Genomic DNA, 20,880 nt, shown 5'->3' with positions numbered 1-20,880 from the left:
CCTCCCCTCTGAAACTCTTAATACAATGAAAGGATAAACCAAAAACAATAGTTTTTGAGAAGGTTACCTATAGGAGAAAGAAAGGAATAAGGTGGTGGGAATAGTTATGGAAGTAAAACTCTGAATATAACTCTTTGGAAATAGTTTTGACTTAGGAGCCATGTAAATTTTTCCAGAATTAAAAGCCAAAATTAAAGAAAAGATAGTTTTAAAAAGCTATCTGTAAAAGCTGAAAGCAAACTGATGCCAAGGAAGTTGCCTATTTATAGTTGGCGGCATGACCACACATATAAAAAGAATGATGTCAAGTGACTTAAAATATAACATTTTGACTGTTTACCCCCTTTGGGATATATCTTAAGGTCAAAAATCAAAACCATAAAGAAATATGAACCATAAGACATAATAATAATATATACTGTTATTATTTTAAAACTTTGACATGTATACCGTAGAATAAAGTAAATAAGAATTTACATTAATGTCATTAGGAACTAAGTTTCTTTTAGTATAAAAGAAAATATGTAACACTATAAAACTGAATAAGTTAAGTAACAACCTTGCAATGTTAAAGTTGAATTAGATATGTAACTAAATTTATTTTTGTTTCTCTAAAAATATATTTCCTATCTCTCTGCACTAAAAGAAAAACTAGAAGCAATAACAATCTTGTAATAAAGAGAACATCAACATCCAGATTGTGGTCTTTAAAAACCATTTCCCAGGGGCCAGCCTGGTGGTGGAGTGGTTAAATTCACGTGCTCTGCTTTGGCAGCCTGGGGTTCATGGGTTCGGATCCTGGGCACGGACTTATACCACTCATCAAGCGATGCTGTGGCGGCGACCCACATACAAAATAGAGGAAGATTGGCACAGATGTTAGCTCAGGGACAATCTTCCTCAGCAAAAATAACCCAACAAAACCCATTTCCCATTAAGAAAATGTAAAACTCATTATTCCAAACAAGACTCCTTCCTCTTAAAAAACAAAGGAGCCAATTAAGGTATAGTGGACATACATTATTTTTGTCTCCCCAGTGTTTTGCCTCCTTAAAATACATTCCCCCTTCTCCTGGGATTATACGTCGATTTTCCACTGGGGAGCAACCCCACTGTCAGCCCATGACATTCTGGTGGGTTTCCCTCTTCACTCAGCTCCAGACATATAGTAGGGGCAAGTACTTGGTTTAGGATGGGCACATGACCAAATCTGGGCCGATAAGGTATGGGCCAAGACTTTCATTGTAACTATTGAGAAAGAAATACATTCTTCTGCTGGAGTTGCTAAGCTGGTAGAGTGTCAGCCTGAAGCTGCCAGTGGCATCTTTGCCCCATTATGACATTAGCCTGCTTGAGAATAAAGCCAGCTAGAGGAAACAGACAAGGCAGTGGGGGGAGGCAGAGAGGAGGGAGGTGATAGATAATAATGTCTTGATGACATGGTTTGAGGGCTGGATTCAGTGTGCCTAAATCCAACATCACCCTTGAGCATTCAAGTTATATAAGCTTTTATTGGTTTAAGCTAGTTTGATTTGGCCTCTGTTACTCACCAGCTGAGACACTTGACTGCTGTATGTTCTGCCCCTGTTATGAGGAATATATTATAGAGTGATTCAAATACTAGAATTTTGGCTACATTTTTTAGCTCTCACAGGTATAGCTTCCTCTCCTTGGGTCTATAAGTTCAGAAGCACTCCTCATCCTCCCACCTCCCACCAACTCCAGGGCTGACTACTTGGGAACTAATTTTTGAGAAGGTTACCTATAGGAGGAAGAAAGGAATAAGGTGGTGGGAATAGGGATGGAAGTAAAACTCTGAATATAACTCTTTGGAAATAGTTTTGATATCTACACTGATATCTCTTCCATCTGTTTGAGGTCCAGGTATTTGAATGGAGTCACACTTTTTGCAGTAGTAGAGAATCTTCAATATACCATGTTTACCTTCAACACACTTCTAAATAACACATGGGCCAAAGAAGGAGTTTCAAGAGAAGTTTAAAAATATTATGAATGGGCCGGCCCGGTGGCTTAGCGGTTAAGTGCACGTGCTCCGCTGCTGGCGGCCTGGGTTCGGATCCCGGGCGTGCACCGACGCACCGCTTCTCCGGCCATGCTGAGGCCGCGTCCCACATATAGCAACTAGAGGGATGTGCAGCTATGACATACAACTATCTGCTGGGGCTTTGGGAGAAAAAATAAATAAATAAATAAAAAAAATCTTTAAAAATATTATGAACTAAGTGAAAATGAAAATATGATATCGGGGCCGGCCCGGTGGCGCAAGCGGTTAAGTGCGCGCGCTCTGCTGCGGCGGCCCGGGGTTCGCTGGTTCGGATCCCGGGCGCGCACCGACGCACTGCTTGGCAAGCCATGCTGTGGCGGCGTCCCATATAAAGTGGAGGAAGATGGGCACAGATGTTAGCCCAGGGCCGTCTTCCTCAGCAAAAAAAGAGGAGGATTGGCGGATGTTAGCACAGGGCTGATCTCCTCACAAAAAAAAAAAAAAAAAAAGAAAAAAAAAGAAAATATGATATCAAAGTATGTGGGATGCAGTGAAAGCAGGGCTTAGAGGGAAATTTATAGCATTAAATGCATATATTAGAAAAGAAGAAAGATCTAATATCAATAACAATATTCTACCTCAGGATACTAGAGAAAGAAGAAAAATATAAGCCCAAAGCAAGCAGAAGAAAAAAATAATAAAAAATTAGAGCAGAATCGATGAAATTGAAAACAGCAAAACAATAGAGAAAATCAATAAAACCAAAAACTGGTTCTTTGAAAAGGTCAGTAAAATTAATAAACCCCTAACCATGCTAACCAAGAAAAAAAGAGAGAGAAGATACAAATTACCAATGTCAAAAATGAAGGAGGGCTGGCCCCGTGGCTTAGTGGTTAAGTGCGCGTGCTCCGCTACTGGCAGCCCAGGTTCGGATCCTGGGCACGCACCCATGCACCGCTTCTCCGACCATGCTGAGGCCGCGTCCCACATACAGCAACTAGAAGGATGTGCAACTATGACATACAACTATCTACTGGGGCTTTGGGGAAAAAAAAAGGAGGAGGATTGGCAATAGATGTTAGCTCAGAGCCCGTCTTCCTCAGCAAGAAGAGGAGGATTAGCATGGATGTTAGCTCAGGGCTGATTTTCCTCACAAAAAAAAAAAAAAAATGAAGGAGAGGTCATTACTACTGATCCCATGAACATTAAAAGGATAATAAAGGAATACTACATATAGCTCTATGCCCACAAATTTGATAACTTAGATAAAGATGGACTAATTTCTTGAAAGACACAGGCCACCAAAACCCACACAAGGAGAAATAGATTATCTGAATATGGCTATACCTATTAAAGAAATTTGATCAATAATTAATAACCCTCCAAAAAAGAAAGCACCAGATCCAGGTGATTTTACTGGCCAATTCTACTAAACACTCAAGGAAGAAATGATACCGATTCTCTACATTGTCTTCCAGAAAATAGAAGCAGAGGGGGCCGGCCCCGTGGCTTAGCAGTTAAGTGTGCACGCTCCGCTGCTGGTGGCCCGGGTTCGGATCCCGGGCGCGCACCCATGCACCGCTTCTCTTGCCATGCTGAGGTTGCATCCCACATACAGCAACTAGAAGGATGTGCAACTATGACATACAACTATCTACTGGGGCTTTGGGGGAAAAAAAATAATAAAAAAAAAGAAGCAGAGGGAACACTGCTTAACTCATTCTATGAGTCCAGCATACCCAAACCAGAAAAAGACATTGCAAGAAAGGACAACTACAGACCAATATCTGTTATGAACATAGAAACAAAATCCTCAACAAAATATTAGCAATTCAAATACAACAATGTATAAATGGAATTATACACCATAGCCAAAGTTGATTTATTTCATGTATGCAAGGCTGGTTCAACATTTGAAAATCAATCAGTGTAATCCACCACAACAGGCTAAAAAGAAAAATCATATGATCATATTAATTGATACAGAAAAAGCATTTGACAAAATCCAGCACCCATTCATGATAAAAACTCCTAGGAATAGAGGGGAATGTCCTCAACTTAGGACATTCACTTTTTAAAAGAACTGCAACTATCTTCATATTTAATGGTGAGAAACTAGATGTTTTCCCCCTAAGATCAGGAACAAGTCAAAATGTCTCCTCTTACCAGTTTTATTCAACATCATACTAGAAGTCTTAGCTAATGCAATAAAACAAGAAAAGAAAATGAAAGTTATAAAGGTTGGAAAAGAAGAGATAAACTGTCTTTATTCACAGATGACGTGATTGTGTTGAAAACCCCAACAAATGACAAAAAGAAAAAAAACCCTCCTGGAACTAATAAGCAAGTATAGCATGGTTGCAAGATAGAAGGTTAGAATATATAAGTCAGTTGCTTTTCTATATACCAGCAATGAACAACTGGAATTTGACATTTAAAAAAATTCCATTTACAATAACACACACACACACACACACACACACACACACACACACACACACAGAAATACTTTGGTATAAGTCCGTAAGAACTCATATTCCACTTATTGTAGATACAGATAGTTACATATAGAAATATTTATAGATATGTATACATACACATATCTATAATACAAGGATTAGCCCACACATATATTTCCTTTGTCTATCAGCTGAGAGGGACAATGACAATGACACCCCAGTAGCAATGAGCACACTTGGCGCCCTGATCTTGGTTTTTAACACTATTTTCCAATAAAAGGTACCAGGGCTCCGTGGGGAAATGGTTGCTTCTAGGACTGGGAGAGGAAATATACAAATGAGCCTGGAGCATCTTGTAGTGCCAAAAAGTAAGAAAGTGCTCAAAGAAAAAAACCCCCACAATAATAAGGGTATGTCCAATGGACACAGGAGCCAACTGAAAGAACTCCCAATGGCTAACGGTGGAAAGATCTGAGCAACAAAATAAATAAAGTAGTATTGCATTTTAATGCAAAATACAAAATAAATATCCATGAGTCCACATTGATATAAGTAAGTGTTTGAAAAAACAAACAAATAGAGAGAATAGACAAAGCTCCCATGCAGAATTCCCAAGACTTGATGTAGATACTCTGCCCTCAGGGAGGTAAAATCTAACTCCCCACTCCTCCTTAAATTTGGGCTTATGTGTAGTAACTTGCTTCCAAAGAAGGAAAAGGGGGGAAAAGTAACTTTACAGTAGAGAAAACTGACATACACTACTTCAGCCAGGTTCTCAAGGTCAACACTACTTCAGCCAGGTTCTCAAGGTCAACACTACTTCAGCCAGGTTCTCAAGGTCAACACTACTTCAGCCAGGTTCTCAAGGTCAACAATGATCAGACATGTTGATAGTCTCTACCCTTGATATATAATGTGATGAAAATGGCACTTTACCTCTGTGATCTTGCTCCCCAAAACCTATAAGCCCACTCTAATCAGGAGAAAACTAGCAGAAAATTGTTCAATTGAGGAATATTATACAAAATTCCTGACTAGTACTCAAAACTATCAAGATCATCAGAAACAAGCAAAGTCTGAGAAACTGTCACAGCCAAGAGGAGGTTAAAGAGATGTTACTACTAAATGTAGTGTCATATCCTAGGTGGAATCTTGAAACAGAAAAAGGATATTAGGTAAAAACTAACAAAATCATGGGCTGGCCCCGTGGCTTAGCGGTTAAGTGCTCGCGCTCCGATACTGGCGGCCCAGGTTCAGATCCCGGGCACGCACCGACACACCGCTTCTCTGGCCATGCTGAGGCAGTGTCCCACATACAGCAACTAGAAGGATGTGCACCTATGACGTCCAACTATCTACTGGGGCTTTGGGGGAAAAAGAAAATTAAAAAAAAAAAAAAACTAACGAAATCTGAATAAAGTATGGATTTACTTCAGTTAATAATAATGTATCAATTTTGGTTGACTAATTGTAACAAATGTACCAGAGTAATGTAAGATGTTAATAACGGAAAACTGGGTGCAAGGTGTATGAGAACTCTTTGTACTGGCTTCACAATTTTTCTGTAAATCTAAAACTGTTCTAAAATTAAAAGTTTATTTAAAAAACCGAACTAGTTCAAATATTTTTTCATGCAATCCAGTGGATCATCTTGCAGACCCACTAGGTTGCAGACATGCCGCCTTGGAGCTCCCTGGTTTAGAGAGTTCCTTGCCTGCTCTATATGCAGTGACCCTTTGGGGTTGTAAGTGCCTCCATGCAGGGAGAAGTGCTTTGACCTATTCCACTAAAATAAATGGACTCCTAAGTTGCGCAGTAAGGTATCCTTGAGCAAACTGTTTCACCCTGTAAGGAGTCTGGCTGGTCAGCATGGACTTTTCTGTTTAAACAGAAGTGACACATCACTGATAGCCAGCCTTAGGCAAAATGTTGAGAAGGCAAGTCTTTAGCCTCCTGCAGCCCCCTATTAACTGTTCATGACCTTCCATGGAACTGTCCTTGAAATCATGACCCTTAGTACTCTGAACCACACCACTGTCCCACCCCCAGAATACCTGCTCTCAAGAAGAACCGTGAGGATCACTTATAGCTTACTATTTTACTATGAATTTGTCAGTGCATTAGCTCTCTTAAAAATATTTACAGTTTCAGGGACCTATAAAGTATTATAAGAATCTCTAGTTCAGGGGTAGAAAATAACATCCTCCTTCAGGAGGAAGCCAGGAAGGTATTTTGGGGGCACATGAGTAGGAGAACCTAGATAAGCCATTTGCTCAGAGCAGATCCTTGGCCTTAGGCTCTGGACCACTTGACCTCCTATCCCCAGGAGCTGTCTCTTGAAACTCTGTCCCTCCTATCCCTACCTTTGGCCTTTTCCACATGATGGCCTTCATCTTGGTTTTCTGGCTCAGCTCACGGGAATCCAGGGCCTGAACACCTGCTGGGAACACATGGTCTTCGAAGAGGCACTTCTGAGCCAGGCACCGTTGTTTGAGAACAACAAAATCCTGCCCCTCAAACTTGAGGGGCTGTGTGATGGTGCCTTCCCTGTTTCTCCTGTCCCTCTCCCGGATCACACGGTCACAGAAGAATCCTGGCAGCAGGTAGGGCATGGTGACCGCTCAGGTAGTAGAGCTGGTCCTTCACTGCAGCCTCTCTCCCACTGTGCCCTCAGTCCGGGACTAATCCTCCTGTGAATGGACCGGAGTCTGTGCAGCTCCTCCACCCTCAGCAGTGCCATGCAAATGAACACAGTCCAGGGAAAGGCCGTGGTCAGAGTCAGCAGCTTTGGCTGGAGGCCCCTGAGCCCACGGTCAAGGGGCAACACCAGGCCAGTCTGAGAGGGAGCCCATGAGGGGAACGAGAGAGCCAGAACAGGCCCCAAAGACCTGTAGACCTTCAGGGTACATCCATCAGCCTTGCTGGGATTCTTTCTTTAAAAAGAGAAAATATAGTTACAGACAGACTTACCCTGCCTCAGCAAAAGGCATTCATGCCTTTGACACTGGCAGCCAGTGGGATATAGCATGGGGCCTTCAAAACATGCTGTATACACTAATCCTATACAGGCTGCTGAATGCATAGAAGGAATCTGCTCCAAGCCATTGTCTGAGGTTAATGAAGCCTTCATTCTCCTGATGTCTCTACCCCATCCCCCCAAACACCTTGACTGGCCGACTGGGGACTCTAGTCTGTGGGAGGGACCCAGAGGATAGGTAACTCGACCTCAAGTGCAAGTCCATGTTAGAGTGGTCCCCAGGGGCAGTGAACAGACATCACACTCGCAAATTCAGGACCTTCAGGCAGAGAATGTGGTGGGTGGGGAAAGAGGATAAATGTGTGTCAGAATTTTATTCACAAGAAAGCTCAGCTGTTTCCAAGTCTCACCATGCGTAAATGGGCAACTCTAATGTGAGAGCAGGTTGCTGACGCAGGTAGAAACTCAGGTCTGGCAGCCTGACCACTAGATACCGTCTCCCTGCCCACTCGTTGATCCTTGTCGGCCTTCATCCACTCTGTGCTTCTCAGAGTGTGGTCTTTGGACTACCTGCATCAGAAGCACCTGGGATGCCAGTTTAAAATGCAGATTCCCTAGGCTCATCCCAGACCTAAGGATTCAAATACTCTCAGTGGGGGTGCCAGGGCCCCATGGGGAAATAGTTGATTCTAGGCTACTGAAAACAGTTGTACATAGTGTACTGGGCAGCTCTGTCATTATTTGCAAATGATCTGACTATCTATATAGAAACATAAAATCTACACACAAATAATTTGGGATCTACAATCAAATTATTAGAATTAAAGAGTTTAGGAGATATGTTGGATGTAAGATAAAAGTCAAATGCATGTTTATGCCTGAGAAATCAAGTACAATTTTAAGATGCCAATTATAAAAATAACAGCAAAAGATGCCTAGGAATAAATCTGACAAAGATTTATCTTTGTAGAAGATAAATCATCAAGACCTTTATGTAGAAAATTATTATTATTATTTTTTTATAATTTTATTTATTTATTTTTCGCCCAAAGCCCCAGTAGATAGTTATATGTCATAGCTTCACATCCTTCTAGTTGCTGTATGTGAGCCGCGGCCTCAGCATGGCCGGAGAAGCGGTGCGTCGGTGCGCGCCCAGGATCCCAACCCGGGCTGCCAGCAGCAGATCGCGCACACTCAACCGCCAAGCCATGGGGCCGGCCCTATGCAGAAAATTATTAAAAACTTGATTGAAAGATACTAAAAGAGACCTATTTTAATGGAGAGACATCCTTTCTTCATGGATAGGAAGACTCAATATTGTCAAGATGTGCATTCTTCCCACATTGATTCAATACAATCCCAATAAAAATCCCAATAGAATTTTTTTTGTGTGTGTGAGGAAGATTAGCCCTGAGCTAACATCCGATGCCAATCCTCCTCTTTTTGCTGAGGAAGATTGACCCTGGGCTAACATCTGTGCCCATCTTCCTCCACTTTATATGGGACGCCGCCACAGCATGGCTTGCCAAGCGGTGCTTCATTGCGCGCCTGGGATCCGAACCGGCGAACCCCGGGCCACTGCAGCGGAGCGCGTGCACTTAACCACTTGCGCCACTGGGCTGGCGCCCCAACAGAATTTTTTGTAGAACTCAACACCCTGATTCTAAAATTTAAATGGAAAGGCAAAGAGCCAGTTGTAGCTAAAATAATACTGAAGAGGAAAAGCAAGTTGGGAGGACTCGCTCTACTGGATGTCAAGACTTATTGGCACAAGATGTGGTGTTGGCACAAAGACAGACAAATAAACACAAATAGAACACAATAGCCAGTACAGAAACAGAACTACACGTGACAGACACTTGATTTATTTAAAAAGTGGCATTGCAAAACAGGGGAGAAAAGATCGTCTTTTTAATACATTGTGCTGGGACCTTTGAATATCCATGTGGAAAAACAACAAAATGTGATCCCTATCTTATACACAAAAATCATTTCTAGATGGATTATAGACCCATATATAAAGGCAGAAAAATAAAGTTTCTAAATGATAATAAAGAAGAGTGACTTTGGTTTAGGAAAAACTTTCTTAAGAGAAGACAAAAAGTACTAACCATAAATGAAAAAATAATTAAGAATGAATTTAGAACTGCTAATTGAGTTTTTAAGAATTTTTATTTTTTATTTATTTTATTTTTTATTTTTATTTTTTGGTGATGAAAATGTGCCCTGAGCTACCATCCGTTGGCAATCTTCCTCTTTTTTTGCTTGAGGAAGATTAGCCCTGAGCTAACATCTGTGCCAATTTCCCTCTATTTTTTGTATGTGGGATGCCTCCACAGCATGGCTGATGAGTGGAGCAGGTCTGTGCCTGGGATCCGAACCCGTGAACCTGGGGCCACCAAAGTGGAGCATGTGGAACTTTGACCACTTGGCCACGGGGCCAGCCCCCTAATTAAGAATTTTTTAAATAAAAGAATGCCCTTAAGAGAGTGAAAAGGCAAGTCACAAAGTGGGAGGAGATATTTATTAGACATCTAACCAATAAATGATTAGTATCCAGAATATATAAAGAATGCCTACAATTCCATGTGTGTGGTGATAGATTGTAATTAGTCTTTGGGTGGTGAACATGATGTAATCTATACAGAAATCGAAATATAATGATGTACGCTTGAAATTTATATAACATTATAAATGAATGTTACCGCAAAAAAAAAAAAAAAAAAAGAATGCCTACAATTCAAGTTGAAAAAGACAACTCAATAGAAAAATGATCAAAAAACATTAACAGGTATTTCATGGACAGCAAGATAACAAATGATCAAGAAATACATGAATGTATGAAAGATCCTCTGCCTTATTCATAATCAAGGAAATGCATCTTTTCATACTTTTCTTGGCTGTTTCTGTCCCTGCCCCTTCCATTTTTCAGTGTTATACTGCTGAGTTATTTTAGCTTGTTCACCATGATGTCTAGAGCTCTGTCCCATTCATGACGCTTAGGAGGAGCTGCCGTCTTATGGAATATAAGGAGAGGCAGTCCTAAAACTTAAATAGAATTGTCACTTTTCACCAAAACTTATGCCCTGGCACCCCCACCCAGGATGGCACTGTCATGATTCTCTGCTGAGTAGAAAGAGGGCTGGCTCTCAATAGGGTACCTCGTTTTGCCTTTCAATTACCATCATCGCTATTTATTGACTCCTTGTGCTAAGCGTGTCATATACAGTATCTCATTTAATCCTTACAACAAGTCTGTGAATGTAAGAACTTTCATTTTCTTTTCACAGATGAGGAAACTGAGACCCAGGAATGGTCAGTAATTTGCCTGAGGTCACTTGCCTGAGGTTAAGAGGTGAAGCTGGGATTTGAATCAAGTTTGTCTGACTTTAAAGCCTGCGCACTTCATCACTGTGTTATGCTCCTGTCCTTTGCTGCCTATACCCATAGTAATTGCTACCTTACCTTGAGCACCTCTGGGACTTTATGGATGCTAGCTCAGAACAGCCCTATGTTGAGAATATCATTATCCCCATTATAGAAGAGAAAAGCAAAACTTAGAAAGTCTATTTGACTTGCTAGTGACAGCCAGGGTTCAGATTAGGTCTATTTAGTTCTAAATTCAGCTGTCTTAACCCCTCTGCACAATGCCCCCAGCTCTTCCTCTTTGTGGCTAGCCCAGTGATCCCACTTCCCTCTAAACTGTCTGACAGAAGATGACATTCTGAAACAGATTACAAGCAGATCTCCTGCCACGCCAGGTTCACTGGAAAGATGAATAATATCCCTGAGAGAAGAAGCTACACAGCAGCTGGGCCCTGGGCCCTCGGCACAGAGGGCTCACTGCACACAGCCTAGTTTTTTCTGTAGTTCTGTTCCCTCCCTCTCATCTCACACTGGCATGGAGTAACTTTTATTTTGTGCCAACCTAGAATTTCTTCTTCTCAGAATTGAGTAACAGGTCAGGTGACCACTTGACTGGGAAAATACACAGAGTGGAGTGTTAATTATGGAGGCGATGGGGCGCATGGAAGAGGCCGTTAGAACAGGAGACCTCTGGTGTCACCACAGGTTGTCAGAAAGCTTCCAACTGCAGAATGCTGATGTAACGGCCAAGCACTGGGTCCTAGGAAGTGGGTGGTCAGCTATCCTCTACATTTCACTCTTTAGACTAAAAGGAACTAGACTCCTTGAAGAAATGATTCATTCCACGTCTGGGCCAAGAAATGTACAAGATGAGCCTGGGACATTTTGTTGTGGCCATAAACCAAGGAAACTATTGAAGGTTAATGGGGTCATGTCAAATAATACAAGGAACTTGTATGGGGGATCCTGCTGTCCAAAGATGGGACAATTTGATTATCAAAAAGAATAATGACTGTGATGAATTAAAATATGTTGCAGTGTTTCCTACTGATCACACTCTTGATAGGGTATTGTTTCAAGCTGTGATATTTAAGAATACAGAGAAATAGTAAGTACAGTCGATTCTCATTATTCATGGTATTATGTTCTATAAAGTCACTGTGAGTGCTGAATTAGTGAATATTGAACCATTGCTCCTAGAGGAAATACAGGATTAGATTCCTGTGAGTCTCTGATAACAGAATTTTCATCAACTGATCAATACACAACCTTATTTATGTGTTTCTGTTTAAAGATGCCTTTATTAATATACATTATTATTTTTGTGTGTGTGTGTGTTGAGGAAGATTAGCCCTGAACTAACATCTGTTGCCAATCTTCCTCTTTTTGCTGAGGAAGACTGACCCTGGGCTAACATTCATGCCCATCTTCCTCCATTTTATATGGGATGCCGCCGCAGCATGGCTTGACAAGCGGTGTGTTGGTGCGTGCCCGGGATCTGAACCCCGGGCTGCTGCAGCCGAGCATGCGCACTTAATTGCTATGCCAATGGGCCGGCCCCTAATATCTATTATTGATTCATTAACGTTGAACTCACAGCCAACAGCACCGTAACTCATGCCTGAGTGAAGCTTCTCTAACACATGTCTTTTCTCCCTAAGGCACATCATAGCCTTCTTGCTCTTAGGAACGCTAGACAGCACTTCAGAACTATGCTCAGGGATATTTTAAACAGGGAAATAACCAAGAAGCAGCACAAAAATATGAAAAACATGGCCCTAGATGGACCATGAAAAGGACACTTGATTACAGCGTTAGAGCTGAAACAAGAAGGCGGAGTGTTGCCCTGTTTGACTTTAGCTGGGAACATGCGTGTAAAGCAACTCAAAATTTTCACTGCCCTACACGTGTCCATAAATGACCGCAGAAACACCATGGATATTGATTTTGGGGTTACAAATACATTTTAGCGAGTAAGTGAATTCACCAATACACAGTCCATGAATAATGAGGATTCACTGTGCATGGATCATAGCACTGACATCCCCCCAGCGTTGGAAAAATCATACCTACGGGGTAAAGTTAGAGGAGTTTTATGACCCTTTGATCTGAAGCAACTAAAGGAAGGATGACATTATTCAAGAATAGGGAGAATTACTATTTAGAGGAAGTCAGTTGAGTCTATTTCACTGCCTTCTGGATCTGAGCCAGAGATAATGTGCTAAGATTGTGGGAGGAAGAGTTCTGGATAGAAATAAGGATGAACCTTCAGACTGTGAAAGGTACTAACTATAGGTTATTGAAGGAGCTGGGGCATCCTTTTTCCCTTCAAAACTTTAACATCAGGAAAGAAACCCATCTAACTGGAATGGCTGAAAGAAGTAGTTCCCAAACATTTTCAATCCCATGACTTATAAGGAGTTTTTTAGAGCAGTTTTTATACTATATTCCTGGTGTTCTAGGGGTGTATAATAAAATTCTAAAAATTCTGATGGTGGTTAAACTTGTAGTTGGATGAAAATGGTAAAGCAAGTGTCAGCTTCTCGTAAACGGAATGCTTCCCAGGCGCTGGCTGGGGCCTCACCGTTCCTTGGAGATCTCGAACCCCCAGGAGATCTCAAACCCCCAGAGCCTGCTCACCCCCATCAGAGGTCAGTGGGTTCCTGGCAGTTTGCTTCTTTATGCTTCTCTCTCTTTCCCCACTCCTGTGCTTTCCACACTCTGACTTCCGGGGGTGCTGGCTCAGTCAGGCGTGTGTCAATCAAGGTATTAACTTCTGCCCTTTACCTCAGGCATTTCGTAAGTTGTCAGTAAGGATGTCTTTGAGGGTCAGGTCAAGGGGAGGGAGGACCCTGGGGTATGGCCTCCTGCCCGTTGCTTCCCCCACCCCACTTTGGTTTCTATTCTAGCTCTCTTCCCTCTTGTAAGTAAACCAGCCATTTTTTTCTCTTTTTTTCCCCTGGAAAACAATTATGTCCACCCCCCAGGGAGAAATTACTCTTTCTGCAATTACAAGAATCTTCCTAATTTTTTCTTATGCGTTTTCCTCTTGAAAAGAGAAACTGAAGATTCTGCTGTGCCAAGGATTCACATTTGTTAAGCACTTTTGGCTAAATATGTATAAAAAGATCAAAGATAATTTTGTAGTAGTAACAAGACTTAACCTGAAGAATGTAATGATTGATTGACTGATTGATTGATTGATTTCTGGTGTAACAGCCTTGGGACAAGGGAGAAGTTGGTTCTGCCTGGATGGTGAAGACCCGGGGAGGGGCAGGAGACCAGGTCAGACAGATGGCAGCAAGCCCCAGGTGGTGTGGTTGGATCCGTGCTGATAGGCAGCATGAGAGGAAGAAATGGTTTGGGAAGAGGGGTAGAAAGGGATGGCAGGACTGTGAGTTAAGTGGGAGAAGGGTCTTGTCTGATTTTTCCATTCTAAGGCACTTTTTTCCCCTCACATTTTATCTCTGAAATTGTGATGCATCTTACATTAGAAAGCTTCCTTCAATTGCAGTCAGCTGGGTGGTGGTTGTGACCATCTGTGGACACCCTCTAATAAGATCAAGAAAGTACCAGCACCAAAATCTTCTAGACTTGGTGAAATATGGTTCATGATAAATTGCAGCTTGGGAAACTTACCTAAACTGTATCTTTAAAAAGCGTCTGATTCAAGAGATTTCTGGGTATCGGAACTACAGGGAATAAAGTCGCTTGTTTGGAGTATAAAAAGGCTGCTGTCTGTCTGGGAAAGAGGTTTCCTCAGGTCCAGGTGTTGGCAGAGTGAACTAGTTGGTGCAGGGAGTGCAGAAGAGCAGGGCTAAGAGCCAGGTTAGACCTACTGGGCAAAGCACAGCTGAATATGGGGTTGTAATAATAATAACAGGTAAGAGGGAAGGTGTACACCAGAAAAATGTGGGTGAAGTGGAGATCCAACTCTGAACTAGTAAATGGTGGGGCCGTGAAAAGATGGAGGAATGGAGACAGGGTTTGAGGGGAAGAGGTAGGTTAGGTGGCCTATGGCCAGAGGTCCAGCCACTGCCAGCAAACTATAAAGCACTGGATCTGGAGATAAGGGGAAGGTGGTAAATTCCCCCAGCCCCCAACAGCCAGTGCAAACAGAGAGCTGCGCATAAAGTTGCGAAGGGAAAATGCAGAGTCGCAGCTATCAGCACCAGGAGCTTGGAGTGCACAGGTGGAAGGGAGAACCGATTTCCTAGAGAAAGAGCTGGGGCGATAAGTTGGAGGTGGCTGTTTATCAATGATGCAGTTTTGACTTCAACTCAGAGCTGTGAATCAGAGGCCCAAATAGGAAATAACCTCTCCTGCAGAGCCACGTGACACTGAGGCCATATCTGTGGAGTGAAGTTTAACTTGAAGTCTTGTTTAACCTGGCTCCCAAATAGGTTGGACTCCTCCTTCTCCAGGGTGCAGGTTAGGGTGGGGCTGGAATGAGATGGAATTTACAGAAAGGTGACTCCACTTGGACCAGAGACAGGGGAGGCTCGGGAACATGTGGCCAGTCTCTGCTGTTGGAGGCCATAGTGTGCTGAGCTGGCTCTGTGGGTCAGCACCACGTATAATCCTCTATGCACAACCCATGCTTCCTACAACAGAAGAGGGTGTGAGTCAACTCGCCCATGGAGGGACCCCGAACTGGGAGTGGCAGAGGCACCAAGAAGGGAGAGGCTGCCTCCCAAGGGAGAATTCCCTCGTGGGCCTCTGGGTCACTGTGGAGTGATTTGGGGATCTGGTGTTACCAAGGGTAAGGAGGGTACCAGAGGCACAAGGCTTTGCAGCTGGCCCCTCATTTCTCACCCCTCCAAAAAGAAAAGAGATCTAGGTTGCCTCTGATTTTAAGTGACTGCAGGAGAGTATAGAGAAACACCCTGGTGTGCCCGAGGCAAATGCAAATGGAAAATGGAAGCGTTTGTCACCCTCCTGCCCTCTGTGGTCTCTCTAGCCAATCATTGAGCGAGTTGCCAAGTTCCCCAGCGCAGTGTGATCCCCTTTATATGGTCACCTTCACACTCACATTGTCATACTCTAACACACATTTTATGTTAGATGTGGATGACTGGAATTGCCCTAAGGACAAGCAGTCAGTCAGTCACCTTCCCCTGCGGGAACTATTCACACATATATCTTCATATTCAGTTGGTCTGATTCATTTAGATGAGACACGAAGTATTTGAATACATTGCTGTGGTTAGTATCTTGATTGGTCCTAGACACACATGAAGCTGGAAAGATGTTTACGATATTGCCTCTTTGAAGAGATGGCACAGCTGGATGTAGGTGGTGGTTAGAGTAGTCCATGTAGGCAGAGTAGTCCATTGGGCACTCACCCAGGTGCCAGGCTCCCTTTAAACCTTCAGTGTGCATTAACTCAATCTTCACAACAACATTATGAGATGGGTTCTTTTTTATGATTATTCCCCATTTTCAGATGAAGAACTTGTGGCACAGAGAGGATAACTACATGACAAGATTACCCAAGTGTTAAGTAGCAGGGCAGGACTTGAATGTGGGTGATACCGGGCTCTTAGCCACTGTGTCATTCTGTCCCTAGCTCACAGAGGCTGCTGCTTCCAGGGGCCAAACCCCAAGGTGTCACTTGATGCCTGTTGTGGCTTGTGGAGGCCCAATAAATGACACCTCATTTCCATGCCTGAGTTTTTGAACCAGTGGTGGAATAAGACAAAAGTGTAGGGGAGTCCAAAATGCCACGTTTATTGTTGAAGCTGATATTGGCTTCTAAATCCCAGAATTAGATAGAGTTTGTCATTGAGAGCTCGGGCTCTAGAGCCAGATTAGCTGGGTTCAAATCCCAGCCCCATCCTTTACTAACTAGGAGATCTGGAGCCAGTTATTATTTATCCCTCTGAGACTCAGTTTCCTCATTTGTGAAGTGGGGACAATAATGGTACTTACCTCACAGTGTTGTTGTGATGATTAAATGAGTTACCATATGGAAGCACTTAGAATAGTTACTGTCATGTGGTGAGTTCTCAATCAAGAGTAGCTGTTGTCGTTACTATTAACCATGTAGTAGTGGCAGGTGGCCCAGGACCTCTGCTGGACTCCCACGGGGACCTGCCTCTGTAATTGCTGCAAAGGGGGAGCAGGTAGCTCCTAAGAGGAAGAAGGAAGAAAAGGGCTGGGCTTCACAGGTCAGGTTCGCTTTACAAATTCACCGAGAGGAGGCGAGACGCCTGTAGTGTTGTGCGACTGGAGCCCCTACCACATGGAATGAAACACATGTTTCCCCCACACCTGTCCCCAGTAATATTGGGCAAGAGTCATCAGCCTCCCAGAAGCCCTGTTCTAGAAGCCATTCTTTTCTGCCCAAGGGTCTGTCATCAAGAACATTTGGCTTAAGAGTTGGGAAGTATGGTATGGGTTTTTTGCTTTCTGATGCTAGAAATAGATCATATAAGGAAGGGCTAGAGGAATCAGATTGTTTGGCCTGGAAACTCAACGCATGATGCTCCCTAATAGAGGAGGAAAGGCAGTGAGGTGGCACTGGTAATCGAGTGAGAAGAGCTTGCAGGTGTGTTGGGGACAGGTGGCCTGGGTCTCTCTTCTGTTAAGAGGGAAAGGCTGAAAGTGCAGCATGTTATCTTAACTAGAATTCTAGTTGGCCATGAATAATTCCCCCTTCATTATCATCATCATTTGATTATAATAAGCAATATTTGATTGTTGAAGAGAAATTCAGATTGGTTTTCAGACGGCTCAAGCCTGGCAAAGGTTACTACATCTATGGAAGTGCATGGAAAACTTATGTCTCCAAGAAGTGCTTTACATTTCAGAAAGTTCTGGAATCATTTCAGTTTTTCAATTTCAGACGACTTGTTGTGTGACTGTAGACAGGTCATTTGCCCTTCTTGGACCTTAATCACTTCACCTGTACATGAAGGGGCTGGACCACCTCTTGAAGATTTATTCCAATTCTGACTATCTCTAATTCTATATTCTAATTTATGCTAGTGGACCCAATAGGCAGTGTTCACCTAATCGTATCCCTAGGAGAACATATGGGCATTTTAACCAAGGGTGGGCTTTGCTATCTGGATTCTTAGTGACAGTAGAAAATTCAGAATTTTGGGTGGTGGTGGTGGTGGGAACAGACAGGTCTTCTGGGGCCCCTCATCTCACACTGATACTGACAGAATAAGTTTTAGGACTGATCTAGTGCTTAGACCATAATAGACCCTTAAAATGTTTTTATTAATTTGCAAATCTAGCTTTTTAATAATAAAATCTACCAATGATTTTACTAAAAACAGTATTTGTAAGTTTTCTGGTTTCTTTCTCTATAGTAGTATTAGAAAGGCTTTTAGGAACTCCCAATATTGGAATGCAGGGCTGTCCTTATCTCTTTGTGTCAATGCCCTCAGAAGTGGGTCTTCCTTCACCACTAGCAGCTGAGTACTCACTGTGGGCCTGGCCCCTTGCTGGGTAAAAAGGGTCTGAAGAGGATCAGGAATGGGCCCTGCTCTCAGCAGGAGGGGAACAGACATGAGAAAACTTGAAGGAAGTGACACCTGAGCTGAGTTTTGGAGCGAGGGTGAAGAGGAGCAAATCAGATAAAAATAAGAAGGGCATTCCAGATAGATGGACAAGATGAGCAAAGGCCTTGAGGTACGAGAAGACTTGGAACAACAGAGCAACGGAATGTGTCAGGGTCCAGGGGGAGAGGGTCAAGATAGGATGGACAGGTAGGCAGGGGCCAGCTGGAGAAGGGCCTATATCTCCGCTAAGGAGTTTGGACTTATCCTGAAGGCATGGGGGGAGGGGAGAACAGTGTCACTGAAGATATTTCACCAAGGGTATGACATGTCCCAGTATTCTGGCAGCAGGGCAGTGACTGGGTTGGAGAATGAAGTTCTTTCCAGTCCTCTCTTCTAAACTGAGGACCCTCGGGACCTCAGGTTAAAAAGATAAACATGGCTAATGAGTAGCATTGGGCCTCAGCTTAAATGATTTCCCCAGGGAGGGTCTCTCTCTCTGGACTAGGGTAGCTCTCCTTGCCTCCTGATCCCAGAGCACCCTGAACGTTGTCTCCTGACAGCATCACTAGTGTTCAATGCTTGCCTTCCCCTCAGGACTCGAGGCTCCAGGAGAGCAGGAATTTTTGTTTTTCTTATTCACTGCAGTCTCCCCAGTTGTTTGCCTGGTGTCTGGCACTAGTAGATGCTCAATAAATATTTCTTGAAATAAGAACAGTAGTGGAAAAAAAAAGCCCAAAAAACAAAAAACACGAGAGTCATACTGGAGGTATGATCAGAGAAAGGAGCCAGGAGACTGTGACTTTCCCTCTGGTAGATTACTGTAAGTGAAACCCAGAGGCTGGAGAGTTACCTAAAAGAGAAGGGGTTTTATTTGGGCTGTCATGTGCTCACTGGATACATTTCACTCTGGTGTGCCTTTATTTCCTCATCCGTGAGGGGAAATATATGGACAAAAACGATGGCTAGTGTCTCTCCTGCTAATCCTGACATTTTATGCACGTAAAAGCAGTCTTTGCCTGCCACTCTCCTTTTTCCAGGGCTTCTGCGTTTCAGAAAGACAGGGCTACTGGCAACTAAAGAACAATATCATGACTTTAGCCCAAGAAATTGAAAGAATCTTATAAAGATGCGAGATATTTAAACAGAGAGGATAGATCTGGACTGTTTGGAATTTCTTCTGGGAAAGGAATATTTACCTTTATAGGGTAAATTAAATTGAGTTGCAATTACTTTTATAAAAAGTAAGATTTTTTTCAGAAAGAGAGAGAGCAAGAGAGTGAGAATCAGCCCTGCCTCGCCTGAGGACAGAGCCTGCTGGAGCTGCTGCAGGACCCCCCAGAGCCTGGGCACAGCCCCCCAGAGCCCATGTGCACAGTGGAGCTGCAGGGACTTGCTCAGTGGGAGGACTTCTCCGAGGGAAAAAACCCAACCAGCGAACAGTTAGCTACTCACCGGGGGTCTCTTCCAGACGAACTGGATGGGGAACTTCTGGCTATAAAAGAGAGAAGTCTCATCCGGCGGGAACTCAGGATCCACATAAAGAACGTTATTTTCTAGACATTTCTTGCGAAGCTTCTCAAATGTCTTCTCTTTCACTCCGATGATAGGAAAATTGCGGCTGATGATGGCTGAATAGATGCCACTTGGATTTCCGCCCCCTGACTCGGTGGTCTTGCCCTGGGCTGGTTGCGCAACCGGCCCTGGGGACATGGGCTCAGCCCCTGTCCGCGAGGCCACAGATGCGCTAATGACAGTTGGCATGGTAGACAAATTTGGAAGGAAAATGTTTTTAAAGAAAACAAGAGACAGCTACCTTCAATGAAAGGAAGCAACTGCAAAGGGGAAGTTGGAGTGGTTCTGTCATCTGAGAGAAAAATGTCCACATCCAATTCAAAGTTTAAAGCCCATCAGAAGGTCGTCCAGCTTATGTTCATCTTAAAAACTGAGCCGTGATGCCAAAGCTGTAGGTTTTCCTGAGGAAGGAGTTCTGAAAGATTTCTCCAGCAATTTTTACCTGGGGGCCTCCTATCAGAGGGAGAGAAAGAGAGCGAGGATTGTGTTTCAGTGGCCTGAAGAAGCTTGAGCCAGGAAAACTAAAAATAGACATGAAGGAAGATCATGAGTATGAGAGCAAGGGAGAGGCTAGCGTGCAGCTAGACTGCATGGTGGAGAGAGAAGGACCTGGCTAGGGACATTTCTGGGTTGCCATGAAGTGCTAGTATTGTCAGGAAATGAAAGGGGAACATTTGAGTAAGCTGAACACTGAAAATTAGCAAACTATTAAATAGGCCGTTATACAGACTATCAAACTGTTGGCCACCAAATTAATGGAAAACAATATTGAAAAAAGCTAGCAAGAGTGAACATGAGATACTGAATTCTAATAGAATAGCCTAGGCATTTTTGAGAACATGATTTTTACTTTCTAAAACTCTAGGACATCAGAACATTTTTCATTTGGGTTTGGCAACTCTTCTAGAATGTTCTGATGTCATTGTTCAGTAGAACTCTCTGGATGGAAAATGCCACTCTACAGAGTCCTCAGCTGAGAAAATCCCT

At 43.1% G+C, this 20,880-nt stretch overlaps 1 protein-coding gene across 3 annotated transcripts in view; it reads right to left on the bottom strand.

Moving 5' to 3' along the window:
- CAPN3 (calpain 3) overlaps nucleotides 1–20,082 on the bottom strand; it is a 45,266-nt gene extending 25,184 nt beyond the window's left edge. For all 3 annotated transcript variants that reach the window (XM_058541349.1, XM_058541347.1, XM_058541350.1), the window contains exon 1: nucleotides 19,774–20,082. In XM_058541349.1, the coding sequence (XP_058397332.1) occupies nucleotides 19,774–20,082 (309 nt within the window). The remainder of the gene's footprint in view (nucleotides 1–19,773) is intronic.
- Between the last annotated feature and the right edge of the window lie 798 nt (nucleotides 20,083–20,880).

Source organism: Diceros bicornis, chromosome 5 (assembly GCF_020826845.1).
Source record: "Diceros bicornis minor isolate mBicDic1 chromosome 5, mDicBic1.mat.cur, whole genome shotgun sequence".
In the NCBI taxonomy this organism is placed as follows: Eukaryota; Metazoa; Chordata; class Mammalia; order Perissodactyla; family Rhinocerotidae; genus Diceros; species Diceros bicornis.
This window is presented reverse-complemented; position numbering and strand designations above follow the sequence as displayed.